At 49.8% G+C, this 27959-nt stretch overlaps 1 protein-coding gene across 1 annotated transcript in view; it reads left to right on the top strand.

Annotated features, from left to right (window-relative positions):
* NDUFA10 (NADH:ubiquinone oxidoreductase subunit A10) overlaps nt 1-27959 on the top strand; it is a 53538-nt gene that overhangs the window by 2917 nt on the left and 22662 nt on the right. Inside the window, exons 5-9 of the mRNA XM_036768535.1 lie at nt 1863-1984; nt 3407-3486; nt 6717-6771; nt 8852-8937; nt 18700-18808. Of these exons, the coding sequence (XP_036624430.1) occupies nt 1863-1984; nt 3407-3486; nt 6717-6771; nt 8852-8937; nt 18700-18808 (452 nt within the window). The remainder of the gene's footprint in view (nt 1-1862; nt 1985-3406; nt 3487-6716; nt 6772-8851; nt 8938-18699; nt 18809-27959) is intronic.

Raw genomic sequence — 27959 nt, 5'->3', positions numbered from 1 at the left:
GATCAGGCGTGCTGAACGGTTTCACTTCTTGACTGTCTCAGTTTTGTGGTTTCTCGTTCTTTCTTTTTGTTGACCGCATCTCAGGTTCTAGGACGTTTTTAGTCAGAGGTGGTCATTCAACGGTGCTTGGACCCTGGCCTCTGAGAAGGGGTCCTTAAGCTTCACCGGCCGCAGGACGTTAGGAACCCCTGGACTGGAACCTCATGCTCTCATGCTCACCTTGAATGTCTGGCACTGTCCCAGTAGGAACCAGGGAAATGGAAAGGGCCATTTGGTTCAGATGCATCTGTTCTGCTACCACCTTGGGGGCTTTGTTTTCATTTCTTTTGTGGAGTGAAAAAAGGCAGATGGGAGGGGGCGGTGCTTGGGGGAGACAGGGCTCCAAGTTGGGGCCTGGAGCAGGCTGGCCAAGCCCAGTGAGCCATGATGGACTATCTGGGCCGGCAGAGAGCTGCTCCCCTCCTTGTCACATCCTCTCTCTCTCTAGGGCCTGGGAGGTATTTTCTCATTATTCCCACCTTCCTGGACCCATCCTTCCAGGGCCAACATTCTCCCATATACCTCTGGACCCCTTCTTTGCTCCCTTGGCTCCCCGCCTTGGCTGTGTGCACATCCTGTCTCCACCTCTGTCTTCACTCTCCTAGTGTGGTGTCAGCTGATGAAGGGCAGCAAGGACCTGCCATTTTTATTTTGTAGAAAGAGCTTGGGAGTTTTCTTTTCCCTCCCTTGGTATGCAACCCACGAGTAAACTCTGTGCCTGCTGCACTTCTCCTGTGGCTCCTGACCTTGGGGTGAGGCTGGTTGCCATGTTGCTCCCACTTCATTGCCTCCCACGTGAGGAAGTTCTTGTTCCTAGATTCTGAAAGTGGTCTTCTTGTGTCTGAAGGCCCAACTCCTCCGACCGGGGAAGGCCTGGAACAGCCCTTTGGTATCGTTATGGGCCACAGAACGAAGGGTTGTGCCCACCGCCTTTCTATGCCAATGCTGGGATCTGCTGAACCATCCCAGCTGATGTTTCTCTAGCCCAAGGGTAGGGAACCTCAAAGCCATGTGTGGCCCTCTAGGTCTTCAGGTGCATCCCTTTGAATCCAGACATCACAGAACAATGCCCCTCAATAAAAGCCTTTGTTCTGTAAAACTTGGACTGAGCCAAAAGGCCTCAAACAAGGACCTAGAGAGCCTTGAGGCCACAGGTTCCCCACCTCTGACCTAGTCCTGTGCAGCCTCACAACCGCCCTGTGAGTCAGGTCATCACCTTTTTGTACATGAGAGCCTGAGCCTCGGAGTTACAGAACTCAGCAGCACATCCTTCCGATTCCACAGCCAGCCCTCTCTTCCTGGGCCAGGCCTCGTGGTGGGATTGTGATCAAGTGTGACCACCTCATTTCACAGATGAGACTGAGGCCCAGAAAGGTTCAGCAATTTGCCTTGAGCTTTTCCCAGAATTCTGCCTCTGTCTGTGAGCCAGAGCTCTGGAGTTGGGGGGCCTTTTATGTGGAAAAAAAAAATGGAAGCACAAAATGTTAGATGTTTGAGCAGTTGTCATCAAGCATCTCTTAGTTGTACAAATGAGCCTAAGCTCCTTTAAGAGTCCTTGAGCTGTTTGGGTGATTCTGTGTTTACTTGACCAAAGTGTATATCCACTGAAGTCTGCAAACCATTGAGGACATTTGATAAGTGGGGGTTTGACTCGCATCTCCTTCGTCTGCAGAACCTGCCAAGGCAAGGGCTGAGCACATCATTCTTCGCCAGTTCTGTGTGTCCTCAGGCACTTGTGCTCCTCTTGTGCGGAAGGGTCAAGGAAATGAGGAGCTAAGTCACAGGCGGCTCCCCTCAGACTGACTTCTCTTCCCTTTCCCCAGGTGTGGAGCACTATGAGGAAATCAAACGTCTCACCGCCCCACAGTATTTGCCGCCTCACCTGATCATATACATTGATGTACCTGTTCCTGAGATCCTGAAGAAGATTCAGGAGAAAGGAAATGTAACCCAGCCTTTCTGTCCAAGTCGCATCTCACTTCACTTTGCTGTTGTTCCTGTAACTGTGACTGTTCAGAAGTCATTTAGCACCACGGTGCTCTTTTACTCACACTTGTGCCCACTCTCCAGAAGTGCCCGCTTGACACACAGGGCTGCAGAAACACCCCCCAGCCTTGGGGGGAGGGGATCCCTCCTGGGAGCTGTCCAGGGGCTCTGTGGGCTTCTAGCTTCTTTCACTGCCATCCCTTAGGGCTTGGTAACTTAGGGGAGGTGGGTGGTCCCTCATCCTTTTATTTCTGAGGGACCCTGGCATACTAGACTTCGGAGAATCAGCAGAGACCTTCTGTTCCAACCCTCTCACTTTGTCTCAAAGGGCAGTGTCCTGGAGAGCTTAAACTGTGAGGGATGGACACCGTGTGTCACCTGGAGGGATACGAGGGCCAGTCTCAGGGTCATCATTTTTTAGTTTTCTCCCTTCCCCTTCATCTTCCCATAGTGGGTCCTATGTCCTGATCTGTGAGGTGGCCGAGAATCTGTTCCTTTTCCCTTCTTTTGGAATGCAGATGTAGCAAGTAGTCCATCGACCTTCTGGATTCTGAGAAGGGCTCTCTGGGCCTCAGGGGAGCTCAAAGCCACAAACGGCATCCATCTTTGGAGCTCCATGTCCCTCCTTTCCACTTGCTGTGGCAAAAGTGGACTTTGGATTGGCCCTAAAGGCAGGCCCCCTGTAAAGACTTGGGACTTTAGCATGTCAGTCAGTGGCTGGGAATTTAGTGGGTCCTCTGCTCTCCTTTTTGGTCCTTTTCCTCATCTCTTCTGTGGTTTACCAACATACCACTGCACCGTCTAGTTGGTGATAGAAAACAAGCTCCCGACTACACGTTGGTCCTCTTGGAAGACTTGGCCCACTTTATGTGACCATTCCTAGGACTGCCTGCCTGCCTTTGTGTATTTGAAGTAGCCAGCTGTGTGGCCAGTGAGAAGGCTTACTGAGCAAAGTAGTCATGGCTTATCCTCCTGGGAGTGGGCCTTCAGTGACCCCTCACCCTGCCTCTTAGCTTTAAATATGGGGCCAGAGGTGGCAGGGCTGGCGCTCAGGAGGTGGAGGCTCCAGCCTCCACTACCCCGCTTTAGGAGCAGAGTGGGGCTAGATCATTTCTCTGGTTCCTAATAGACTGATTCCAAGCAACCCAGCAAATGCCTGAAGACAAAGGGAGAGAGAGAAGCAGTTAATTCAGAATTCACAGTCTTTGCCTTTCCCCTGTCCTTCATGATGTGCTTTGTGGTGACGGGGGCAAGCAGGGTTAGATCAGTCGGGCTTGTCTGGTCTTTGTGAGCAGAGACTAGATGGACAGATAGTTGATGGACCAGCTTTCCTGCTTCATCTGCTGTAACCACATGTCACGTCTCACTTTTGTTGGTTTAGGCCCATGAAAAGAAAATCACAGCTGCCTACCTACAGGACATTGAAAATGCTTACAAGAAAACCTTCCTTCCAGAAATGAGGTCAGTCAAACAGCTTGCTCTCCCATGTACCCCTGAGCCCTCACCTTCACACAGCCAACTTTGTCCCAAGTAAGCTGCTGTCTGTTGGCCTGAATGACCCTGGGGCCATTTCCATTTTAAATTGACCAGTTTGTCAGTTGCATTGATAGCAGGGACTCCCCTGATTTCTTTTGGGTTGAAGATGTGAGCCCAGGCTTGTGTTGACTTGGCATTTGAAGTGCACACATTCAGGTTGCTCTGCTGCCGTTTCTGGACATTTTAGTGAGCTCTGGCCCAGTTCTGGGGTGGCTTTTCTGTAAGCTCCACCTTGGGTCAGGGGTTCCCATGTGCCCTCGGGTGGAGGACCCTCACATCCCACCCAGCTCATGGCTTTAACAGACAAGGTCCTAGCTGATGGCCTTCCAGGTGCCAGTGCAGCTTTGCAGCCTTGCAATAGGGTGTGGCCATGATGTAGGTGGTAATTACTGTCAGTGTATGATGCCCAAGAGGGTGGTTGTTTTGGGGTTTTTTTGAGGGTTTTTTTTTATTTTTTAATTTATTTTTAGTCTTCAGCATTCTTTTCCACAAGGTTTTTTGAATTACAAAGTTTCTCCCCATCTCTACCCTCCCTCCACCCCAAGATGATGTGTATTTGGATTGCCACTTTACCCAGTCTGCCCTCCCTTCTGTCACCCCCCCTCCCCCCCATCCCCTTTCCCCTTACTTTCTTGTAGGGCAAGATAGATTTCTGTACCACATTGTATATCTTATTTCCCAGTTGCATGTAAAAACTTTTTTTTAACATTTATTTTTAGAACTTTGAGTTCCAAATTCTCTCCCTTCTTTCCTTCCCACCCACCCTCCTTGAGAAGGCGAGCAATTAAATATAGGTTATAAATGTATCATTATGCAAAAGACTTCCATAATAGTCATGTTGTGAAAGACTAACTATATTTCCCTCCATCCTCTCCTGTCCACCTTTATTCAGTTTTCTCCCTTGACCCTGTCCCTTTTCAAAAGTGTTTGCTTTTGATTACCTCCTCCCCTAGTCTGCCCTCCCTTCTATCCCTGCCTCTTATCTTCTTCCCCCCACTTTTCTGTAGGTTAAGATACCCAATTGCATGTATATGTTATCCCCACCTTAAGCAAAATCCAATGAGAGCAAGATTCATTCATTCCCTTTCACCTACCCCCCTTCCTTTCCATTATAACAGCTTTTTCTTGCCACTTTTATGTGAGATACTTTACCCCGTTCTACCTCTCCCTTTCTCCTCCCAATATATTCCTCTCTCACCTCTTAATTTCTTTTTTTTTATATCATCCCTTCATATTCAACTCATCCTGTGCCTTCTGTCCATATATATGTATATAGATAGATAGATATAGATATACATATATGTGTAGATATACATATATAGATACATATCTATATGTATGTATCTTCCCTTCAACTACCCTGATACTGAGAAAGGTCTCATGAGTTACAAATGTCACCCTTCCATGTAGGAATGTAAACAGTTCAACTTTAGTAAGTCCAAGAGAGTTATTATTAAAACAGCCTGGCTTAGGGCCTCCTGACGTGGGCACCCAACCTACATAGGGATGTCCAGGCAGGACTGGACAGCAAGAACCTCAGCATTCCTTGAGCTTTGCATATGACTGGAGAGGAAGGGACAGGAGGAAGGCCAGGCCGTGGAAGGAAATGAATGGACGGAGGGAGTACCTGTCTCTAAGGGCTGTAGCCTATTCCCAGTGTACAAATGGTTTGACATAATAATTAGGTGTTTGGAACTAAGAATCTTTTTCCCTGCCCTGGGAGTGCCCTCGAGGGTCAGCCAACCTGGGTGTGTGTCTGCTTTAAAGCAGTCACAGATATACCAGTGCGTCGTTTTCTCATGAATGCTGGTCCTTTGAAGGTACTAGGTAGGAGTACAAGATTTTGTGGGCGTTCAGAACAGGGATTCTGAGCCCCTGGAAGGGCCTTTGAGGTAGAAGATGCTGCCTGTAAATGTGTTGAAAGATTCAAAAATGTGTCGCTTCCACGCACTTGATACTAGCATATCTGCTGCTTTCTGTTTCTTAGCTTTAATTAATCTCATTTTGGGGTTTTTTTGGGTTTAAACCCAGGATTTCATCTACTTGGGGAACTCCTGGGATGGAAGTCTCTTCTGCTACTGCAGCTCATTGGGTCTGAGACCCAGAGTGGGATGGACTTCTCACATTCTGTCTGATCTGATCCGATCCCCACATTTTACAGTTAAAGGAGACTGAAGCCCTGAGAGAGGAGCTTGTCCAAGGTCTTGTGCTAGAGAGCGAGCATCAGAGTGACCTTTGACCTCAGGTCTTCTGAGTCCGTCAGCTGCCCTCTGTAACTTTGGGTCTGGGCAGGGGGCTAGAGCTGCTCTCCCCAGAGTGGCTACCGGCCATGCTCTCAAGGGCTCTGGGATTAGTGAGTGGGTATCCTCTGGGAGGATGAGGTCCCTCAGCCTTCCTGATGTGATGAGACGTCCTCTCATGGGACACAGCTGTGGCCGCCCTTCTCCAGTGATGGTACAGCCCTTGCCTGCTCCGAGCAGCTGCCCTTTCCCCCCTCCTTCTGACCCAGACTTGGAGTGGAGGTGATGCATGAACCAGCCCCGGCAGTGAAGGGTGACTCCTAGGTTGCGAACTTACATGCTGCCTTTGACAGAAACAACAACATGATGAAGAAAGAAGGGTGATTTGGGGGGAAGGGAATGAGTTTTGTTTTGGACCAGCTGAGTTTGAGGTGTCTATGGGATATGCAGGTCCTACGAAATGGGAGATTGAAGTTCATGGGGGAGATGAAGGCCACACATTTAGGGTTATCTGCATGGAGATAATGGTGGAGCCCATGGGTGCTGATGAGTACCAGGGGAGGAGAGTAGAGGACTGGGCCCAGGACCACGCTGCGCTACAGCCCATACCCAGATGAGGGCTTTCCGGACAACCTCAGGGAGGAGTGAGTGTCCAGGGGAAGAGTCTGGTCGCTTGGGGCAGGAGGACAGACAGGAAGCCTGAGGACCAAGAGAGGGCCATTTGAGAGAGGAGAGAGCTCACTGTCAGAGGGTCCAGGCGGCTTTCCTGTTCTTTCAGCTGGGGATTTGGCTTCTGGGCCTGGCACTGGGCTCACTCCTGCATCAGAGAAGGAGGGGGAGTCTTTGGTGGTGGGACTTTGTCAGGTTACACATTATCAGTGTTTTTTGAACTGAATCTGTCTGTTTTTTTCATAGTGCAAATTGTGAGATTTTACAATATACGGCAAAGGAAGCAAAGGATGTGGACAAGGTAAGGGTTAAAATAGTTGGAGAAATTTTTGTTTTCCATCTCATTGAAAACTTTTAATTTTGCCTTTTGTGGTTAAATTCCGAGTTCACATTTTAAATGCTTGAATGTCAGATAATTCCATTTCCTCGTCTGCAGGATGGGGCTACTAATAAATAGTGCCTCCCTCACAGAGTGGTTAGGAGGGCTGGCACACATATAGGCACACATTCTCTCTTTCTCTCCTCTTGCACCGGCTGCCCTGCCTGGTGCCCCTCACCTCCCAGGTTAGGCTCATCACCTCCAAAGTCCCCAACCCGAGACCCACTGAAGCCTTGACTGATCCCACCTCCCTCAGTCTCCTCTGCTCTCTGAATGGAGGGCTGGGAGATGGACTACTGACTATCTCCCAAAACCTTCCCCTATAGAGATTAGAAACTAGCTTTTGGCCCACTCTGCTGCATCAGATTGTGTGCTCTTTGAGCCCAAGGACTGGCTTCCTTTTTATTAATTTTTCTCCAGTACATAAATCAATGTGGAGTGGATTGGCTTGGACTGGATGATTTGAAACCTGAGGCCCACAGGTAAGTGGCCTGGCCCAGGTCAGACTCTCAGCCAGTGGCCTCCTTCCCTAGGACCAGGGAATTTGCAGATCATTTAGGCACTGTTGCTTTGTTTTTATTAAAAAGGAAAAGGAAAATCCATTTACTGCCAGTTGGTGTCTTTCTGGAAGGGCTAAGCCTGGGTATGGTTGAGGTAGAACTGGGGTTGGCACACTGTGGCAGGGGCCGGAGACACTGCCGCCTCCTTCTTGGAAGCTCTCGGGGCGGGGGGGGGGGGGGGGAGGCTCCTTCTAATCAGGTGAGGAAATGCAGATGATTACTGGGCTCATGCTCCAGAAAGGACTCAAGTTATTGGTGACCTTTGAGGTCCCAGTTTTAGGAGAGAGGTGTGGACAGATGCCAGATCACAAGGGACTAGAGAGCTCATGCAGAAGGAGCATGATGGATGATATCTTACCTTCTCCAGGGGTTTGGCACCAAAAGTAAGAAGACAGAGATTTGGGTGTGTTTGTAGGGGGTGGGAAATAGGGAAACCTGTTTGCTGGAGGCTGGAGAGGTGGGAGCGAGGGTAGGCCTCATCTTGATCTTTGGAGATAAGTGGGAGAGAGTGGATGCAGATTACAGTTTGGGACTGCCTCCACCTTGGGGAAATAGGCTGAGTCATAGCAGTGAATGAAGCATTTAGAAAGCTCTTACTGTATCCAGAGCATTGGAAATCCAAGACAGTCCCAGCTCTCCAGGAGAGTCAGACGGCAAGGTCCTTAGGTGTAGGGGCAAAGCAGATGGTCAAGTCTCTTCTTTCATGTTGTTTCTATTGGAAAAATGATAGCAGTTTCTGATGTTGAACCAATTGACAGAGCCAGAGGCTTTGGTGACAGGAATTTTGGGGGGCTACAGTAACTACAAGAGCTGTTGCCTGGCCTCATCTATAAAATGCTGAGGGTACCAGGCTGGAAGCCCGGCTCCTCCCAGGGATCCTGGGCTGTCTCCAGTGGGACCCAAGAGGAGATCAGGGTTAAGGACTTGTCTGCACGTGCTGTGTCTCCTTCCCGTGTTTCACTTCTTCAGCCAGGCTGACCTCCTTGCCCTGGGGCATTTGGCTGGCCCCCTCACCAAAGTGGGGTATCACCTTCTCTTAGGCAAAAGATCGTGGGCATAAGAACTGAGGAAAGGATTTGGACCTGACATGAACCAGGCTTGTCATCAGATGAAGACATACCTTTGTTGACCAAGCTATTAGCTACTCAGTTCATTCTGTTGGACTAGTGAATAATGGAGCTCTCTGGAATACAGGAAACTCACTTTCTGGTGGTTTCAGAGTGGTTTCCTCCCTGGCCCAGCTCAAGGGCCCCTCCTCAGAAAGTCTTTCCTGACCAGGTACAGATGGATGGAAGCTTTCTGGGGGCAAACAGTGTGCTTGGATTGGGGGGGGGGCGGAGTGGGGGGGTGTGACTGGCCCAATGCCTTGTCCTTAGTAGGCTCTTAATAGATATTTGTTGAGTTGAACCCAGTTTAATATGTGATGTTCTTTTTTCTTTTAGGTTTTAGAAGATATCGAGTATGTCAAGTTTGATAAGGGCCCTTGGCTGGAGCAAAATGATCGTTCTCTCCACCACCTGAGGATGCTGTGAGTCTATGCTTGTGCTTGTGGGAATGGCCAGGTAGCTCAGCACCCTGGCCCCAGCAACTGAAAGGATCACTTGGCGTGGGGAGGCGGTAACTCCTGGTAGCAGAGCTTGCTTGAAGTCTTTCCATCGCCTACTGTGACAATTTGGTTCTAGGCTGTTTCTTAATTTATGTAGTGTTTCTACAGTAAATGTTTTTTGAATTGACAAATGTTCCAACCTGCTGTTTAATCCACATGGCCATAGAGTGGCCCTCTGGAAATCTGCAGTACCTATAAGAGGACATGTGGCCTACTGCTAGATGATGAAACAGAGACAAGGACCTAGAACCTGCTAGCCTCACTTATTTTCCCCCCTGGGATCCCCTAGTCCCAGCCCATGTCAGCCTTGAAGCTGGGGCACCTTTGTCCTTCAGATCTATGAAGTCATCACGTCACTGTCACCATGGGTGGCCCCATGTGGTGGCTATTGGCCAAAGGCAGAGGACGGAATGGACTCACACCCGCTTCCTGGTGAAGCTGGTTGGGGTCTAGGGAGCAGGGGCAGGAAAGGCTTGGGTGACGGCTTGAGCTGGTGCACACAAAGGCTGCTGGGAGCAAGCTGAGGGGGCTGTTTCCCTCAGTGAAATTGGTAAGGATTGGATGGGGGGGAATCCCAACTTGTCCACACTTAATGGAGATCAGGCTGATCTCAGGAAGCGAAAGCAGGCTTTACTAGAGTCGTATTTCACAAAAGTTCTCATCATCTTTGGGATAAAACTGTTTTGTTTTGTTTTGTTTTTTTGGTGCTCCCTCGTATTGTAGTAAAGCTCCAGATCTAGTGACCTGGGGTAGCCAGGGCAGATTGACAAGGGGCTACTTTAAATCCACGTATAAAATTGCATATCACATGAGCAGCTAAAATTTAAACGGCCTGGGAGGATCAAGGCAGAAGCCTTCTCTCTTTCCATGTTCCCCAGGAAGGGGTCTTTCATTGGGGAAATGAGGACTCGGGATGTGTAACGCCCTCTGGTCCTTGGGCTCCAGGAGATGCTTATGTTCTGGAAGGATCCGAGAGGACTGAGGACCTAGAAGCGAAGAGAGGAAAGTGGGAGATGAGAAGCGGGAAACCCAGGCTCTGTTCTCACCAGTTCTTGGTGACTCCAGGGACACCATGGGAATTTTTTCTCCCCTGAATACTACAGGCATTTCTTTGAACAAATCCTTCTTGTCCTTGGGTTTCCCACCCTCAGACAGAGAGAAGAGGGCATTGGACGAGGTGGCTTCTGTGAAGCTCCTTCCACCTCCAGAGAGAAGTTGGCCTGAAAAGGGGCATTGTTGGGTTAATCATAGAAAACTCAGAGGAGGAAAGGAGAGGCACCTCACTGCTGTGGCCTGGGTTCTTGACCGGGCCGTCCAGCGAGGCTTGAGGACGAGGGCTTTACATACCTCATCAATTGTGAATCATCTAGAGGAGGAGGGATTGACCAGTGATAGGGACAGCCAGTGCACACAGAAGGATCCGGCAGAGGGACACGTAGCGCAGGCTCAATGTACAGAGTCTCCGCAGTTCCAGTTCAAATGCTGACGATTCCGTGGGTGGAAATGTATCGGGTGATCTTTGAATTTCTATAGGGAAGGAAAACCAAGCAAGAAGGCCGGGCTATGGAGGCTCGCCCTGCCAGGCTTCAGAAAAACTTTGAAGTGATTGTTGTTGAAACCCAGCTTGTGATTGACAAAAAAGAGGAAGAAAATAAATTAGCATCACGGAATAGATTTTCTAGAAATAGAATGAAATTATGCGGAAGACAAACATTTGCTAAACCTTGTTCTCTACTGGTTAAATGAAGCATCACTGATTGGAAGTGGTGTTGTGAACCATCAGAAAATAAAAATCCACTGGTTAGGCTTCTCCCATGTACCCCATGCCATAATAGGTGCTAGGGACACCAGGACATGAAGGAAACTGGCCTTGCCTTCAAGGATATTACATCATGTTGGGGTAAATGGTGTCCGTCCCCCTGAGCACACACCAAGGGAGTCCTAGAGGACAAGGAGGTGTGCAGGCATTGTGTTCCAAGCCTGGCAGACAGCCTGGGAAAAGTCAGGCAAATGGGGAGGCTCCTTTAGCTGGACTGTGGCCTGCCCTCATGGCAGGCTGGGAGGGTAGACAAGCTTTACCTGCCAAACAGGCAACGCATCGCCACCCAGGTTTCTAGAGCAGGGGAATGATGACAGGTTTGTGCTTTAGGGGAATGGACTGGAAAAGGGAGAAAACTTGAACACAATGGGGATGTTTGGTGTTCCCTTTTCCAAGCTCACCTAAGTTCTTTCTCAGGAGGAGGTGAGCAGGGAAGAGCCTCTGGGGAGGGGTGAGGCATGCTCATTTTCTTATGTCCTGAACTCATTCAGCCCTCCCATAGGTGTCATCACAGGTACTTTGCCCCCAGAAAATCTCCCACCTCTTCCAGTGGAACAAAGAACCAAGGAGATCTCTCTCTTCTTCCAGGATTATTTCCTCTTCACTGCCTCTGACTGGCAGCTTTCTGCCCTCCTATTCTCAAATGTTCTTTAAACATTTGGTAGAATTGACCCAGGACCAGTAAAACATAGACTCACTCAATGGGTCGATCATCCAGTTGTATGCCATAATTTATACGTGTTCATCTGTTTTTTTGGTCCTCTGTGCATGGTTGGGCAGATCACTTAAGTGACCTTATTATCCTTGATATCCCTCTGGGGATCCTTGGGGCAGTCATCCCAGGGTCAGCTGCCCCAACAGCTGGATCTGCAGAACCACTGAAAACGGCAGGTTGGCTTTGAACAAAATATGGCAGAAAGCCTTGGAGAATGCTCACCTGCTGCTAGAAGGCTGTGGGTGAACACCTGGGAAGCGTCGGCCATAGATGAGCTGTCTTCTGTGGGATCTTTTGTCTCACAGAGGCTTTTGATGACAGGAGCAAGCTTTTCCCCTCCCAAGTCACTTCCCGAGGATCTGCGCTTAAGCCATATCTTGTGTCAGATGATAACCAGACTTCCTCGACGTAGTAAGTGGCCTTAGCTGAGTAAGGTGCAGTCCAGTGCTCTTACCAGAGTTCAGCCATCTCTCTCCTGGGATTACAAATGGTTTATCCATCTGGATAGCCAGCCCCCTTCTCTAGCCTTTTGAACATCAGAAAGGGCATCTCATGGATGTCTCCAAATCTCCCCTGCCAAAGAGACAGATGATCTGTCCCTGCAGATCCACTACCCTGGGTGCTCTGGGGCAGCAGCCTGCAGTTTGCTTAGATTCTCAACCCTTGTGTCCTCCTGTCCAACTGACTTCCTTCTTCACAACTTCTCTTAGCCACATGCCCCCTTCTCCCCTCCCACAGCCATACCCTGAGCTCTGGTCCTCCCCCTCTCTGACCAGAACCTCATCTTCTTTTTCCCAAAGTGTGGGCCTGACCCCTCTCAAACTTCAGGGGCTCCCTATTACTAAGCTCTTCTCTTGGGCTTTAAGGTCCTTCCTTTGTTCACATCCCACCTTATTATTTGTTCTCCTGTCCAGCCACACAGACCTCTTTTCTGTTCTTCAACACAGCCTCTGTCCCCTGTGCCTGGAATACTCCCCTTGTCACTTCTCTGCATCCATCCCTGGCCTCCTTCAGGACTGACCTGTGAGTGTCCTTCCTTTGCCTTCCTGACCTTGACATCTTTGCACATCCTGTCCTCCTGTCTCTGAGGAAGAGGCCTTCTCATTGTCGAGGTCAGCCCCTGGCACTTGTGCCCGTGGCCCGTCCCTGCCAGTCTCCCTGTTGATCGTTCCCTTAAAGCCCCTCATCTCCAGATGTGCTCAGAGCAAACCAAACAAAAACCCTGCGATCCCCCTGGCCTTTAGCCCCCTCCTTTCACTGTCAGGCCCCTAGAAAGAGTCTTGTCCTTGCCTTCGCTTGACCCTTCACCCCTCACTTTGTAAGCTTTTGCCATCTGGTTTCTTCACTGGCCTGAAACTGTTCTCTCCAAGGTTCCTGAAAATCTTAGAAGTTTTTTACGATTATTTTTTGTTCCACTGTCACGATGCTTCATTTCCCTAAATCCATCCTTCCGGCCATTCCCTCATTTTAAAAAACCCTCCACCATTCACCAAACTGAGCAGGCCAGGGAAAGGACTGGTGTCCCAATTTCCATGGCTCTGGTGGCCTTTGTTTTCGTGCTGCTCTGTGAATGTGCTGCCCCATCGGTGGACGTCTGCTTCTCCTGCTGGTCTTTGTGCCTCTTTGGTGCCTTTCCAGTCAGAGGGCACGGATGTTATAATCGCTTTCTTAGCATCATTCCAGATCACTTTTCGATGGAACCCTGGAGCTGCCGTCACATGGAGCCTTTGATGCCTAACTGCTCCGTGCCTCAGCTTCCTCTTCTGTAGAATGGAGAGAAAAGCCCCTCCCGTCCAGATTTGCTCACACATTGAGCAGAAGCCACCCTCCCTCACTAATTATTGAAGCGGCTGGACTGACAGCCGTGCATCTCTTGAGCACCCAAATCACATCCTTTTCTTTCCGGACTCTTGACCCCTCCCAGCGCTCTGCCCTCCCTCTGCTCTGATCTTTGCTCATTTTGCTCACACAGCCCTGCCTCCTGGTTCTCCTCCGGCTCTTTGGGTGGGGCGTGTTCTGCACCTGGTCCTGGCCCCACTCTCCAGCCTGCTTTCTTGCTTGCTTCTCCATTGATGCTGCATTTCTCTTTCTTTGTCGGTGAACGCCTCTGCGTCCACGGGCCATTTGGCATGCCGGTAGCAGCGCTGCATAGGAAGCTCTCCCTGTGCCTGGGCCCTGTCTTCAGTCCTCCTTAAGCCTACCTGGTGTCTGGCACAGACTAGGCACTTGGTGAATGTGTCCTCGGGCATTGCAGAGGCCCTCCTTGCCCTTTGCTTTGAGTTTGCTTCATTCTCTTGGGTCGGCGTCTTTTCATAGCCAGCTTCCAATGACAATGGATGCTGACGTCCAGTACGTCCTTTTCACCGCTACTCTGCACCGCTCGTCTGAGCCTCACACTGAGGCTGAACTCGTCCTCTCTCCCCCAACTCTGTTGTGATTTCTGGCTTTGGTGGGAGCCTCTAGCTGGGCATGGAGGCTGCTCTTCATGGGGCCCTGCTCCCTGCCTGGCCTGGTGCCCTGTGCCCAGGCAGCCTCTGTGGTTGTGTGCCTGCTGCTGCCTACTGAGCCACATGTCCCTTCCTGGCAACTGGGACTTCATTGGCCTTGGGGTGACTGGACAGGCCATGAGGGCAGGAATTTGGCCTTCCTTTCTCCTCCAGTACCATCGCTTCTCTTTGTAAAAACCCAGCATGGGTCCATGGGGGAGCAGCCTCTCTGGCCCCAGAGTTTTGTACTGTATTCTCCAGCTTCACTCTGATTTTTAGGCTATATGTGGCCAGTGAGGAGATGCAGCCCAGCTCTTCCCAGGCCTTTGGGTGGCATTTTGGGGCCTGGCTTCCAGCAGGAGTTTGCTAGCAGGTCTCAGGTGAGGACGCTGCCCTTCTAAGCAAGCGCCTGAGATAGAGAGCTATCCCTCGCTGTTACCCGGGGCTGCCTAGCCCAGACAGCTTTGGGCAAGACTGCAGGCGGGTGCCCGGGGCTTTATGGCACCAGCAGCCCTGTCAAAGACAGAAGAGGGAGATGTGAACTGTTAAATCATTGAATCCTTAAGTCGACTTAAGAATCTTTTCTGGGACGCACTCCCCTTGTTTTCCATGTAGATGGAGCTGTGGGCCTGCCGATAATTCCCCAAATCCTCACACATTTTCTAGTCCTTTTTTCTTGGGCTTGTTTGTTGAATGATGGAGACGGCACCTATGTTTTCAGTGCACATCACTGTGGTGCCACCCTTTAAATCGCCGAGGCAGATTCTTTGCTAGGGCTGGCATTGTAGTGTGAAGATCCTCTTCAGGATGATGGAAATGATTCTTAGGAAGGGAATTTTAGCTTTCTCTCTGCCTGAATTCAGCTCACCACTCAGCCTGTCTCAGGCCTCCCAGGCCTTCCTTCTTACCTTAGGGTTTGGAAAAATGCCCTTTCTGCAAAGCCCCTCAGGGAAGAGGGAATCAGGATAAAGATGGTATACTTGGGGTGGGAGGGGGAGGGAGGGCAGGGAAGAGAGGAGAAGGGGAGGGGAGGAGGAGGAAAGAGAAAAGGGAAGGAGGAGCAGGGGGGAAAGGGGAGGAGAGGGGAGGGAAGAGAGGAGGAGGAGGAGGGAAGAGAAGGGGTAGAGGAGGAAGAGGGGTGGAGAAGAAGAGGAGGAGGGAAGAGAAAAGAGAAGGAGGAACGAGGGAAAGGGGAGGAGAGAGGAGGGAAGAGGGGAGGAGGAGGGAAGAGAAGGGGAGGAGCAGGATCAGGGCTGGGCTACCTCCATGGTGTTAGGCCCTCTACCACTCCTTATAAAACCTGGCTGGTGCCCAGATGCAGACGCATAGTAAAGGACTCCAAAAAGAACTGCACCCACTGTCTTTCTGGGACCTTAGTGAGGAAGTGGACCTAAGGTATTTCCTTGGTTTTGATTCCTAGAAAAAGAAAAAATCCTCTGTTGTATTTTTCCCCCAATCTTTAAAAGTTGATCAACAAACGAGCATTTGTTAAGTTCCTACTTTGTACCAAGCTCTGTGCCAGGTATTGGGGACATTTGTGGTTCTTCAGTCATGTGGTTGTGTCTGACTCTTGGTGACCCTGGGGACTGTCTCATGCCATCATGGTCTGTGGGGTTTTCTTGGCCAAGACTCTGGAGGGGCTTGCCATTTCCTTCTCCAGTGGATTAAGGAAAATAGAGGTGAACTGACTTGCTCAGGGCCACACAGCATCTGAGGCTGGATTGAACTCGGGTCTTCCTGACTCTAGGCCCAGTGCTCTAACCACCGAGCCGTGAAGCCTCCCCATCAGAGCATAGAAAGACAAACAAAAGCCACACAGTCCCTGCCCTCAAGGTGCTTCCTTTCTAGCAAGGGAAGCACCAGTTTTGGTTGATGAGCGCATGTGGAATGACTGTGGGCTGGCTGGGCAGGGAGTCCTAGTCAGCTACTCGAGCCAGATCCTGAAGGGAGGGGAGGACAGCAGGAACTGCAGTGTGTGGCCAGTACAGAGGCAGAAGCTTCGGGGAAAAACCCCCAAACACACTTTGGCTAGATTTTGGAGTTAGGGAAAGGAAGGGGATAAGAATTTATATAGTACCTACTATGTGCTGGGTATTGTGCTAAGGTTTTACAAACATGACTTCGTTTGATCTCACCACAATCCAGGGAGATGGGTTCTATTATTATCTGCATTCTGCAAATGAAAACACTGAGGCAGATGGGTGAAGTGACTTGCCTAGGGTCACAGGGCCAGAAGGGATCTGAGGCTGCAGGGCTGCACTAGGGGAGAGGACTGTATAAGGAGCCCAGAAAGAGGTTGGGGCCAAGTCGTGAAGGGCTTTAAAAGCCAAAGCAAAGAGTTTCTGTTATATCCAGGAGACAATGGGAGGTGACATGGTCAGATCTACCCTTAAGGAAACTGCTCTGGTGTCTGTACAGAGGACAGATTGGGGGGGTGGGGTGGGAAGAGATGCTCCAATAGCCTGAGGGCACTTTCATTCAGGCTCATTTTAACGTACAGCCCTCGGTCTAAAGGAAACCAAGTCTGATGTCTCATCTCTTGGGTGCCACCATTTCAGGGAGGGATCACAAAACTTTTTGGTGGGAGAGTCACAGGTTCTCCTGTTGAGGAAGAAAAGCAACTGTCTTTAAAGGGCCTCTCAGGCTTGAAAATGGAGTTTTAGCACATGGGCTGTTCACCTCATTAGGTTTAAATTCCAGCAAATGTCCTGGGCCTGGAATGAGGGCTGGGAAGACTCAGGCCCGTGAAGGACGCTAACGGCCACCAACAGGGCCAAAAAATAGATGCCTGGGGGCAGATAGTGACGTGAACCCACAATCTGTGCTCCAGACCAGGCTCTGACAGCAGAAAGGAAGGGTGAGGGCCCAGTGGGGGTGCCCGACTGCCTTCTGCGCCTCCCTTGGGGAGAGCTGGGTACATTGTGCAGGGAGGGCAGGAGTCTGCTATGCCTGGCATACATGTGGTCTCGTACCCGTGGTAAGGCTTGTGGGCAGCCCTCCCCGAGGGCATCCCTTTCTTCTCCCATTCCATGTTCATCAGCCATTCAGCACCTACTCCATCCAAAGAGGATCCATGAGCCTGCACGGGCAGGCAGCCTGGCTGGTGAATGGGTGGGCAGACAGGACCCTGAGACACCTCAGAGCCTGAATTGGAGAGGAAATGGCACGAGGTCAAAGTCAAATCCTGCTTGAAAATTTAAAATGTCATTCTGCCAAAGTTCAGGATTGTGAGGTATTATCTTGTTAAGGTAGTTGGTGTTAATAAATGATGAAGTGACTGCCCAGAAGTTCATTTTGGTTTGTGTAAATGTGTCAGGAAGAACACCTCCAGGGTGAATGTGTGCAGGAAAAGGTATTGATGAAGCACCTGCTGGCTTCTGAGCGCTGGGGTGGTCTCCACTCCCCAGGTCCTCACATTTCTAGTGGGGGAAATGATCCCAAAGGCACATGAAAGGCCTCCTTGTCCTTTGTCTTCTCATGTGAATGGCACTGATAAAGCCCTGTCCTGTCAGGATGCCTAACCATTTGTTGGTATCCAGAACTTGGGATTTGAGAACTTTTGTTTTCTGGATCTTGAGTAGCAGTGGCCGTGGAGGAGTCACATCTCTGGAAGGGTGGCTCCCCTGGACTGTGGCTGCAGCAGCAGTGCGACGTGGCTGGCCAGATTGCTGTAGGGTCTCTAACCATTCTTTCCTTGGTGGTGATTGCTGGAGTTGGAATAGAAACAGGGCCAGTGGGCCAAGCTCTGGTCTCTACTGGAGTATTGTGCTCAAGGTTCTTCTGGGACCATGCTTCATTAGGGCTGCTGATGAGCAGGAATGTGCCCAGAGAAATCCCAGTGATCAGAATTGTGAGGGGTCTTGAGATACTGGCTCATTGAGCAAAGGCCTCTGTGAGGATGCTTTGCCTAGAGAGGGGCCAGGGAGCAGGGGCCATGGGGCTCAGAATATTTGGAGGGATTTGATTTCTTGTGTCTTGGTCAAGGCAGGGCACATCTATTGAGCACCTGCTGTGTACCAGCACTGCTAGGAGCTGGGGCTATAAAGAAAGGCAAAGGCAGTCCCTGCTCTCAGGGAGGGTAAATTGGAGATAATCAGGAGAGGGAAGGCACCACCATTCGGGGGCACTGGGAAAGGCTTCCTGGGAATGGCCAGAGAGGATGCCAAGGGTCGTGTGGGAGGAACAGCCAGGAGGCCGGACCTGCCAGTGGAAGGGAGTGCAGGGGAGCGAAGTGTATGAAGACCAGAAAGGCAGAGAGGGGCTGGGCTATGAAGGGCTTTGAATGCCAAGAAGAGCATTTTCTGTTGGATCCTGGAGGTGGTAGGGAGCCACAGGAGACGATGGAGTGGCTCCAGTGAGCTCAGTTAGGACCCCAGGAAAGCTGACTTTAAGAAGGGCTTAGGAAACAATGCATTGTGAGGTAAAGAGATCTCTGTCAGTGATGCTGTCGAGAGGAATCCAGCCTTCTGGATGTACCTGTGATGGCAGTGGCAGTGAAGACCTCATGGGTCATCCTTCCGCATCCCAGGCACAGGGGCCCACACCCAGCCTTCCCGAGGCTGGGCCGTGAGAGGGGCAATGGTCGTCATTTCTGGGGGCGGAGCTGTCTTCGTTCTGATCTGGAGTCTGGGCAGTGATCTGCATGTTTTCTCTTTGGTGCTCAGGGTCCAGAATAAATACGAAGTAGTGAATTACACGACCGTTCCCATCTATCTCCCGGAGATCACCATCGGAGCTCACCAGTGCGATCGCCTCTACCACCAGTTCAGAGAGGTAAGGCTTTGTGAGAACGGAGGATTCCATAGCCTGACACATTCGGGCTGTGGGGAATGCTGCAGCACACATTTCTTGTTTCAATAAACCAAAAATAATTAATTTTCATTTAGGTGATTTGCCTTCCAAACATTTGTCCCCACCCCCCACCAAGTTAGTTATGAAAACTCCAAGCTGGTGGTTTATTAGATTCTGGTCTCAATCTGTGGAATAATTTACAAGGAGTTCTGCCCTTTTGTTACTCCATTTACCCAAATGTACAGTGGACGTGTTAGTGTAGCACACATACTGGACTTTGGCCTGGCGCAGGCCGGGCTCGGTGGCCCAGAGGGGCTGGGGCCTGCCCGCTGTTGTTAGCCCTCCTTCCAGCATCCCCGCATCTGACTGTCCTGCGTGTCCTGCCCTCTTCCTGGAGAGTGTCCTGACATGACTGTTGGGTGGGAGTGGATGGGGGATCAAAGGGGACATTCTGCTGATGCTTGGGCCTCATCAGCAACTGTTAGCATGACTGCTTGGTCAGCTGTTATTTAGGAAAGATTGTGGGAATTCAGAATATTCAGCAAAGTTCTCCTCAGTTGGAAGGCTTACAAATGTTAGTCAGATATCCGGTAATTGGTTCATTTAAAAACCCTAGAATTCCTGGTATTGTAAGACCTTGATTCATTTCTTGTTTTTTCAATAAGCCTGAGATAATTGTCTGTAAGTGAAGCAGTCAGTCCAGCCTGTCCCAGAAGTCTTAGGCCCTAAGTGTTGGGCGAGCCTGAGAGTCAGGAGCACTAGCTTCTAGTGTTTATGTTCCCTCTGACCTGGGACAGGTTACTCTGCCTCCCTGAGGGTCAGGCCCTTCCTTTGTCACATGCAGGGTTTGGGCTCTCCTTGAGTCTAGCGTCCCCCTTCCCTTTGATCCTGGGCTTGGTTCCTGACTCCTGGTCATTGGAAACGATTAGGAGACAGAGAGTAGTTCTGGGATCTCTCTCATCCCCTTCTTCATTTCATCTCCTGGTTATTTGGGGCTGGATTCCCGTTGGGTGGGGGGTGTCCTTTGGGCAGATTAAGATCCCCTCCGCCTGCCCTGCCCTGTAGAGGTCAGTTATATCACTGACAGGCTTTTGAGCAGAAGTCACTGCTTTTTGTTGACTTTGGTGTTATGTATGTTCTCTGCCCTCCCAGAAAGCCATCCCTTCTAACAGTAAAAGAGACAGTTCAGCCTAGTGCTCAGGGCACAGAAAGATGTGGGTCGTGGTCAGCCTGACAGAAACAAGGTTGGTCACTCGGTCCGGGTGATGCCCTGCCCCCATGATGGGCCCTCCTCGCCCTCCCGGCGCTCGGGTTGGGGAGCAGAAGGGGCTCGAGAACACGGCAGGGACTTCGCTCTGCAGCCTGGCTGTCACAGCTCTCCGTAACTCCCTGTTTCCCCAAATGCCAGATGGGCAAGACATCTGATGCAAACCTTTGAAGGACAAGATGAGTCCTGTGACCCAGTTCACTTGGTATAAAGATCTAAAAAGGAGGTTGGTAGGAAAGCATTAAGGTGATGTGCGTGGCTATAAGGGATACTAAGTCATCTGGGGGTGCCTAAGCTAGATGGGTGACGATGCATCCTGTGCCCTTGGCCAGGCCCGCCAGCCACAGGGGACCAGAGAGTGTCCTGGGCCTGCGTCTACTGGGCATGACAGGAGGAGAGGGGATTGGGCCGGTTCTGCCCCGGAGTTTCAGGGGACATCAGTTCTATCAGCGTGAATTCAGGAAAGTTCACTTTTAGGGAAAGTATTTCATTGCTCTAGAATTTGGGGAAAAGGGCACAAAGCTGTGATGGTAATTTGTTTAAAAAAACAAAACAAAACTGTTCTTTCCTCCTGCTACCTGCAGCCCCATTTCCCAGGTGGCTCTCCCTGTGATCTTTGTTTAATTTTCTGCCTCACCTCTGTGACCCTGGGTCAGTCATGTGATAGCCCTCACCTCCAGGTGGTCTCAGAGAGGCCTAGCAGATCAGAGAGTTCAGCCATCTGCCCAACCCAAGGGATTGAAATGGTGGGAGCAGAGGATCCCACGTTCTGGAGGCTCAGCATCTCAAGTACAAGTTAGGAAAGAGTGACTGCAGGGTAGGGGTTCTGATGACCTGTTAGGTCAAGAGGGGCCAGCAGAACCCAGACCGACGGTGCCAAAAGCTTGTGTTGTCCCTGTCTGCACCTCAAGAGCACTGACAGGACATCTGGAGTGCTGTGTACAGAAGGAGTATTGATAAGACTGTCGGCCACCCCAGAGATGATGGCCAGCACGCAAGGGGCCCCACGCAGAGGGGCTGAAGCCCCTGGCAGTGGGGAGCCTCTAGATCGGAAGACATAAGGGAGATGGGGTAGCTTTCAGTCTCAGAAGAAGGCGGGATGCCAGGCGAGCTAAGTGCTGGGGCTGGGCCCTGGAGCCCATGGACCTGCCCTCCATGCACAAGGTCCAATCGGAGGAGCCTGACGGGTGGGGAGGATTGGCAGCAGGATGAGATTTCCCCAGCCATGAATCCAGTGATGAATTTCTGGGGCAAGCAAGGCATGGCAGAGAGGTCCTGAGACACCCCAAGCAGTGGAGCTGGCTCCACAAGCAGGATCAGGTGCAGACAAGCACACAGTAAATTGATTTAAGAAGAAAACAGCTTTTTACAAGAAGAATGGCTCTAAGGTGGGATGGATCGCCTAGGAAGGCTGGGGCTTCAGCTGCTTTCTGGAGGCCTGCAATGAGCACGGCAGTGACTGTTTGGCCAAGAATGCGGTGGAAGGGATTCTTTGCGTTCGGGGATGACCGCTGAGGTCCAGGCTGCAGGTGGGTGAGAAGGCCTTGGGAGCCCGTGCTCTGCTGGCATCACGTGCTGCCCTGCCTGGCTTGGATGCAGCTGGGCCTTGGGCTGGACGGAGAATTTGAGAATTTCAGACCTTGCTCTTTTACAATTCAAAGTACTGACCTGGCGAGTAGGAGGGAAAGAGCCTGGGCCAGGGACATCATTGCTGCAGCCTGTTTGCTGTGATCATACGAACAGGAGCTGGAAGCTCACTCCTACGTCATGAATCTGAGGGGTGAGGGGCACACGAGAGCAGAAGAGCCTGATCAGGAGTCAGAGCCCTTGGGTGCTGACGTCTTGGACGGTTTCCTCCCCTGTGCGATGAGGAGATTGAATTCGATAACGTCTAAGGTCCCTTTCATAACAAAGTATCTCCAGTTCATTTTCCTACTTGCTGGGTCCCTGCCATGCCCTTTGCCTTCCATTCCGGAGTCTCTGGTCTCTTGGCCTGGCTGCTCTAGCTCGGAGGCCTTGCCCTGGGGTAGGTTGGCGTAACCCCTGGGATGGCACTGACCACAGAGAGAAGCCTACCAGGAGGATCCAGGCCCTATGTTCAGAAGAAAGCTTGACCCTGAATCTGCAGTGAGAAATCGGATTCCAAGCTAAAGAAGGAGGAAAGCTCTCCTCCCCTAGGGATTTGAGAGGCCTCATGATATGAAAGTCCCTGGGACTCTAAATTTTTTGTGATTAAAAGACTTGGCCACATTGCCTAAGAATTTCAACAAAGTATTGGTAGATAAAACACTTAGATTGTGTAACGGATCAGGTGAAGGAGCACTTATAGCTGCCCAGGCTGAAGCTTTTTCCTTTCAGATCAAGTGAGGACTTGAAATGGTCTTTGCCTCTGCTCAAAAACAAACTGGCGCTTCATTGACCCTACTCCCTTGTCCAGCACTCCTCCTGACCTCCCTTTAAGGGCCACACTCGAGGCTCAGGCAGAGGCAGCACATCCTCCTCTCCTCCTCCACTTGGCCACTCATTCCTGAACTCCTGGTGGTCCGGGCATCAAGAGCTAGGAAGAAGCCAAGAAGACATTAAGCCCCGAGCCCTTGCTGGCATCCGCATCACAGGGTCTGCCTTTGGTTCCTTCTCTGGCTGTGGGCAAACCTTGGCCTGCTGGGTTCATTTGCTTGTGTATTTACCCTCTCAGTGTCACTGATCAACCTCGTGGCTTTCTAACCAGCACCAGGTTGTTTGATGGTTCCTGCATTATATAGTACGATTGGAGACCTGGTAGCATGAGGCGCCCCCTTCTTTCTTACCTTTTTTTCCCTATTATTTTCCTTGAGGTTCTTGACCTTTTGTTCCTGTAGAGGAATTTGGTTGTAACTTTCTCTAGTTCCGTAAGTAGTCCTTTGGCAGCTTGATAGGGATGCCGTTTTGTTAGATCGACTTGACCTACCTATGAGTAATTGACATTTCCCCAGTTATTTAGATCTTCATAGAGCAGGGCTGTCCAAAATTTATGCGTCTGCTTACCAGCATGGGCATTTACGTAAATGCTTTAGCAGAGGAAGCCGAGCTGCCGCAGAGCTCTCACTAAAATGACAAACCGAAATATATTGTCTGTCGTGTCACCAAAAACCTAAGGTTGGACAGCCCTGTCCCAGGGTGTTATGTGGTTGTATTCACGTAGTTCCTGGGCGTGTCTTGGAGGGTGATTTCCTGGGTTCTTTTTTGCGTTCTGTAGTTATTTTAAATGGACCATCTCTTTCCGTATTTTCCTGCTGAGTTTTTGGATAGTAAACAGAAATTCTGATTCTTTATATGCATTTACTTTACATCTAGCAACTTTGCTGAAGTTGTTAATTTTTCAGTTAGTTTTAGTTGACGCTTCTAGGGTTCTCTAAGGAAACCTTCATATCATTGGCAAAGTCATACAGTTTTTCTTTGTCTGCACTTATTCTCCTGGTTCTTTTTCTCACCTTATTGCTCTCACTGGCGTTTTGCGCTGTATTGAATAGTAGCAGTGAACACGGACACCCTAGCTTCACCTGCCACTTGCTGGAAAGGCCTGTGCCCGGTGCCCAGAGTCCTGGCTCTCAGCCTGAGATCAGGGCATTCTGTGTGAGGGAAGGAGGGGTCACTTACTCTTGTGCTTTCTAGTGTTTGGGGTTAGGTTAGGTTTGGTTTTTACTTAAACAGAAGTAGTCCTGTTTTGTCAGAAGCTTTCTCTGTATCTGTCGATGCAGTCACTGTGATCACGTGCTTTTTGTTGGTTTGTTATTAATATGTTTGTTTGTGTTGACAGTTTTCTATTTCTAGCCCTCATCTCCCTTAGAGCTCAGGCCCCTTATGCATGTCCCTCTCCTGCATGCTTCTTTAACAGCTCAAGGACCAGAAGTCCTCTTCTTGTCCCACCCTGTCCCCTGACACCTCTGTCCTCCCAGTGTCCCCGGCCCAGCACCTTTTGGTCGCATGTGCCGCCGGCTGTCGTTCTCTTCACCCAGTCCAATCACCCTGGATCCTGCCTTCCTTTGTTCCCTTCTCTACAGTTCTCATCCCACCTCCCAATTGACCAGTCTCTCTCCTTACTGGTCCAGCCTCTGTGGGACTCCCCCTTCTCCCCGCCAAGTCCTCACGTGGCTGCCCATTGCTGCACAGCCAAGCAGGGAGTCCCTGATTTAGACTTCCTGTCTAAGCTTAGCTCATGGTCTTCATGTTCCACCGTCCTTGGTGCATCTCTGCCTCTGTAGAAGACCCACTTTGTTCTCCTGGCCTTTCCCTCATCCTCTTCTCTTGAAGTACCTTCATTTTCCTGGCCCCGTTCGGATGAAGCCTCACTTACCTGCTCCTGGGTGGAAGCCTCTCCTTGTATTTTCCTGGCTCTTTGCCCTGACCCTTTCTTTTGGGCTCTTCCCATGGGCACATGAACTTTCTGCTTCCTCCTCCTCGGCGTCCTCTCTGTCTTTGGATTCCCTGCACCCAGAGCCATTTAGCAAAGGCTCAGTGGATTGAATCTACAGAATTGTTTTCGTCTTGTTACTCATTTTCTAACTTTTTCTTTGATTAAACAAGAACAGCAGTTCTTAGTCTGCAAACCTGCCTATTCACGAACTCTAATCCACTCAGTGAGTACCGTGAAGGTGCCTAGAAAGTCAGTCCTGGGCCAGAGTAGGGATGCTTCCCTGGGCATAACTTATTCTTGGGGGATTCTGGGGCAGATCTGCTTGTATTTCCTGAGGTGGCCTGCCCATGTTTCAGAGGTGACGCGTTCTTTTACAGGAAGAAACCAATGTCTGGGTAGATGGCTCAGAAGTAAAAGGATTATGTTGGTACTCACCGAACACCCTTATCAAATGAAAAAGAAGGGGCTCTGGGATTCTTTGGGCGTTGTTCGAAATCTCTCTCAGGTCTGGAAATCATACTCTGTGCTTAAAGAGTCATAATGCTACATTTTTCAGTAATGCTGATGGTCCTTCGGGATTTTGTTTCTGCTATTTTCTGTCTACCCTTGGAGAAATTTGGGAAATTGTGAGCTCTGAAAACTGCACAATAGCAGTGTATGGCTTTTTATTTAGCGTGACCATTATAAGCAGAAAAAGAAGACAAAAATCAGCTTCTAGAACAGAAAACCATTTGGACGTAAGTCTCTTCTGTGGTCAGCTCTTCAACACCTCCAGTGAAGAGAGCCTCAAACATTTCTTCCATGCTCTTTTCACAGAGGCAAGGCTGAATAGATTCCCACAGTCCCCCTTCTGTTCAGTTAATAATAAATTGAAACTACAAATAAAATTTAAAAATGTGCAGGGGTGTATCCTTCCCCTTCATGGTCCCGAGGGTAAATGCCACACACACTCCCATGGTTCCAGGGGTAAGTGCCATATGCCCCACCACCACCACCACCACCTCCCCAAACAAGAGCCAAGTGAAGGGAATCACGTGAACAAAGATCTTTCTCACCAGCTGATTGCTTACCGCAAAACACAGTGAGCTCTTTGCGTTTCATCTCTACTCAAATATCCTCCAAGGTGAAGAGAATGTTTGTTAGGGGCTTACTGTATGCCAGGCTTTGTGCTAAGCACTTCAGCGTCTCATCGGGTCCTTGCAACATTCTCGTGACGTATTTGCTAATATTGTCCCCATTTTACAATTGAATAATCTGAGAGAAATAAGTGACCTGCCCAGGGTCCCGCATCTAGTAAGTGTCTGAGGCTGGATTTGAACTCAAGGCCCAGCACCCAGCTATCTCTGCAATAGAGCAAAGTCATCCTAGGAAGAGAGGAGAAGTGGAGAACCACTTGTCATTTAAGATCCGAGATGCTCTAGGTCAGTCTAAACCCACCCCTGAAAATAGCCTACTCTGATTTGGGCCTGGCACACGCTGCCCTTCTGGATAATCTTTCATTTCCACAAGTGAGTGAAAAGCATTTATGTAGTACTTACTGTGTGCTAAGCTCTGGGGATACAGCCCCTGATCTCAAGGAGCTCCCAATCTAATGGCTGGAGACAGTACAAGTCCAATGGAATATAGGGGGGATAACATGGGAAGAAATGACATGGAAGAGGCAGTGGGACGTGGCAGAGAGCAGTCTGGATTTGGCCTTGGACGTCACAGCTCTGTCCCCTTGGGCAATACCCTTGGCTTTCTTGGCAAGAGAGCCCCTGAAGGCCCTTCTTCTCTCCTTTTCCTGCCTATCCTCCTCTTCCCTGTTTTTGCTCCTCTCCCAAACGTCCAATAAAGGTTTAGGATAGAGATAAGGGCCTGGACCATGACACCTCCTAAGGGGCAGGAACACCCAGCATCAGTGGATTTCCTCTAGAAGGGCAAGGGGACACATTCTCTGTGACTTCTATCCCTAGAGTGAATGAGAGCGCTTGGAGGTTGGGGAGCTCACCCAGGTTCACACATTGAGTATTTAGGAGAAGGAGGCTTTGAACCCAGTTCATTCTGGCTCCAAAGACCAGCTGTATCTACCATGCCAGGCAACTTCCCATACCAAAGTATTTTTTAAAAAATTTTAACAAGCATTTATTCTCTCTCCCTTCTACCCCACTCCATTGAATAATAAGAAAAGAAAACAGACCAGCAAAGCTAATTTCCCTCAGTGGCAGTGTCCAGAAATGTCTGCCTCATTCTGCATTTTTCATCCACCAGTTCTGGGGCCAAAGGTGGGTACTGTGCTCCCTCTTTGGCCCAGAGGGGTCATGGTTTGATCATTTCATCAAGTCTTTCAGAGTTGTTTGTTGGGCTGAGTTGTACTCCATTCAGTCTGCATCAGTTCATGGGGGTCTTGCCAGTTTCCTCGAGAGCTTCCCATCTCATCATTATGGCCCAGTAATATTGCTTTAACATTCATATACTGTAATTTAGCTAAGTAAGTAGGTGGGTGGCACCCCTTAATTCTTTGCCGTTGCAAAAAGAGCTGCTATAAATAGTTTTGTAGATTTTAGCCTTTTATTTCTTTGGCATGTGTGTGGGTCTAGGGTTGGTGGTGTTGAGTCTCAGAGGGTATGGACAAGATAGTGACTTTTTGGAAGTAGTTCCAAAATGCTTTCTGTAACGGCTGGGCCAGTTTGTAGCTCCCCGTTACATTAAAGTTCCTGTTTTCCTTATAGCCCCTCCGACATTTGTCCTCCTCCTCTTTTGTTATCTCTGCTGATCTAATGAGTTGGAGATGGAACCTCGGAGCTGCTTTAATTTGCCTTTTTCAGATTATTAGTGATTTGGAGCCTTTTTCGTATGGCTGTGGATAACCTGGATTTCTTCCTCCGGGGAACTTCCTGTTCTGTCCTTTGACCCTTTATGTACTAGAGTGGCTTTCAGTCATACATTTGAATCGATTCCTTATGTTTCTTGGACATCGTAGCCTTTATCGGAGAAAATTGCTGCAAAGATATTTTCCCAGCTAACTGTTCTGTTCTGATTTTAATTTCATTAGTTCTGTTTTGTGCACATTTTAATTTTAGATAATCAAAATTGTCTATCATCTTATGTGATCTTCTCCATCCTTTGCTTGGTAATGAACTCTTCCCCTACCCATGACTGAAAAGTCCTTTCTTCTTGGTTCTTCCAGTTTCCTTCTTAGTTCACCTTTCATGTCAAAGGTGTTGTATCCTCTTAGAGTTTTTCTTGATATGCGGTGTGAAATGTTTGTCTGAGTCTCATTTCTGCCAGATTGCTTTCCATTTTTCCAATGGTCTTTGTCAAATAGTGAGTGAGTCACTACCCTCATCACGGGGGTCACACCCCACTGATGCTTTCTTGCTGAGGCTTTCATTTGTTTCTGTAGGTTGTGTACCCAGTCTCTTCCAATGAGCTACTTCTCTCTTTTTTAACCAGCACCAATTGTTGGGATGATTGACAGTCGGAGATCTTTT

The sequence above is a fragment of the Trichosurus vulpecula genome, chromosome 7, assembly GCF_011100635.1.
Source record: "Trichosurus vulpecula isolate mTriVul1 chromosome 7, mTriVul1.pri, whole genome shotgun sequence".
Lineage (NCBI taxonomy): Eukaryota > Metazoa > Chordata > Mammalia > Diprotodontia > Phalangeridae > Trichosurus > Trichosurus vulpecula.
This window is presented reverse-complemented; position numbering and strand designations above follow the sequence as displayed.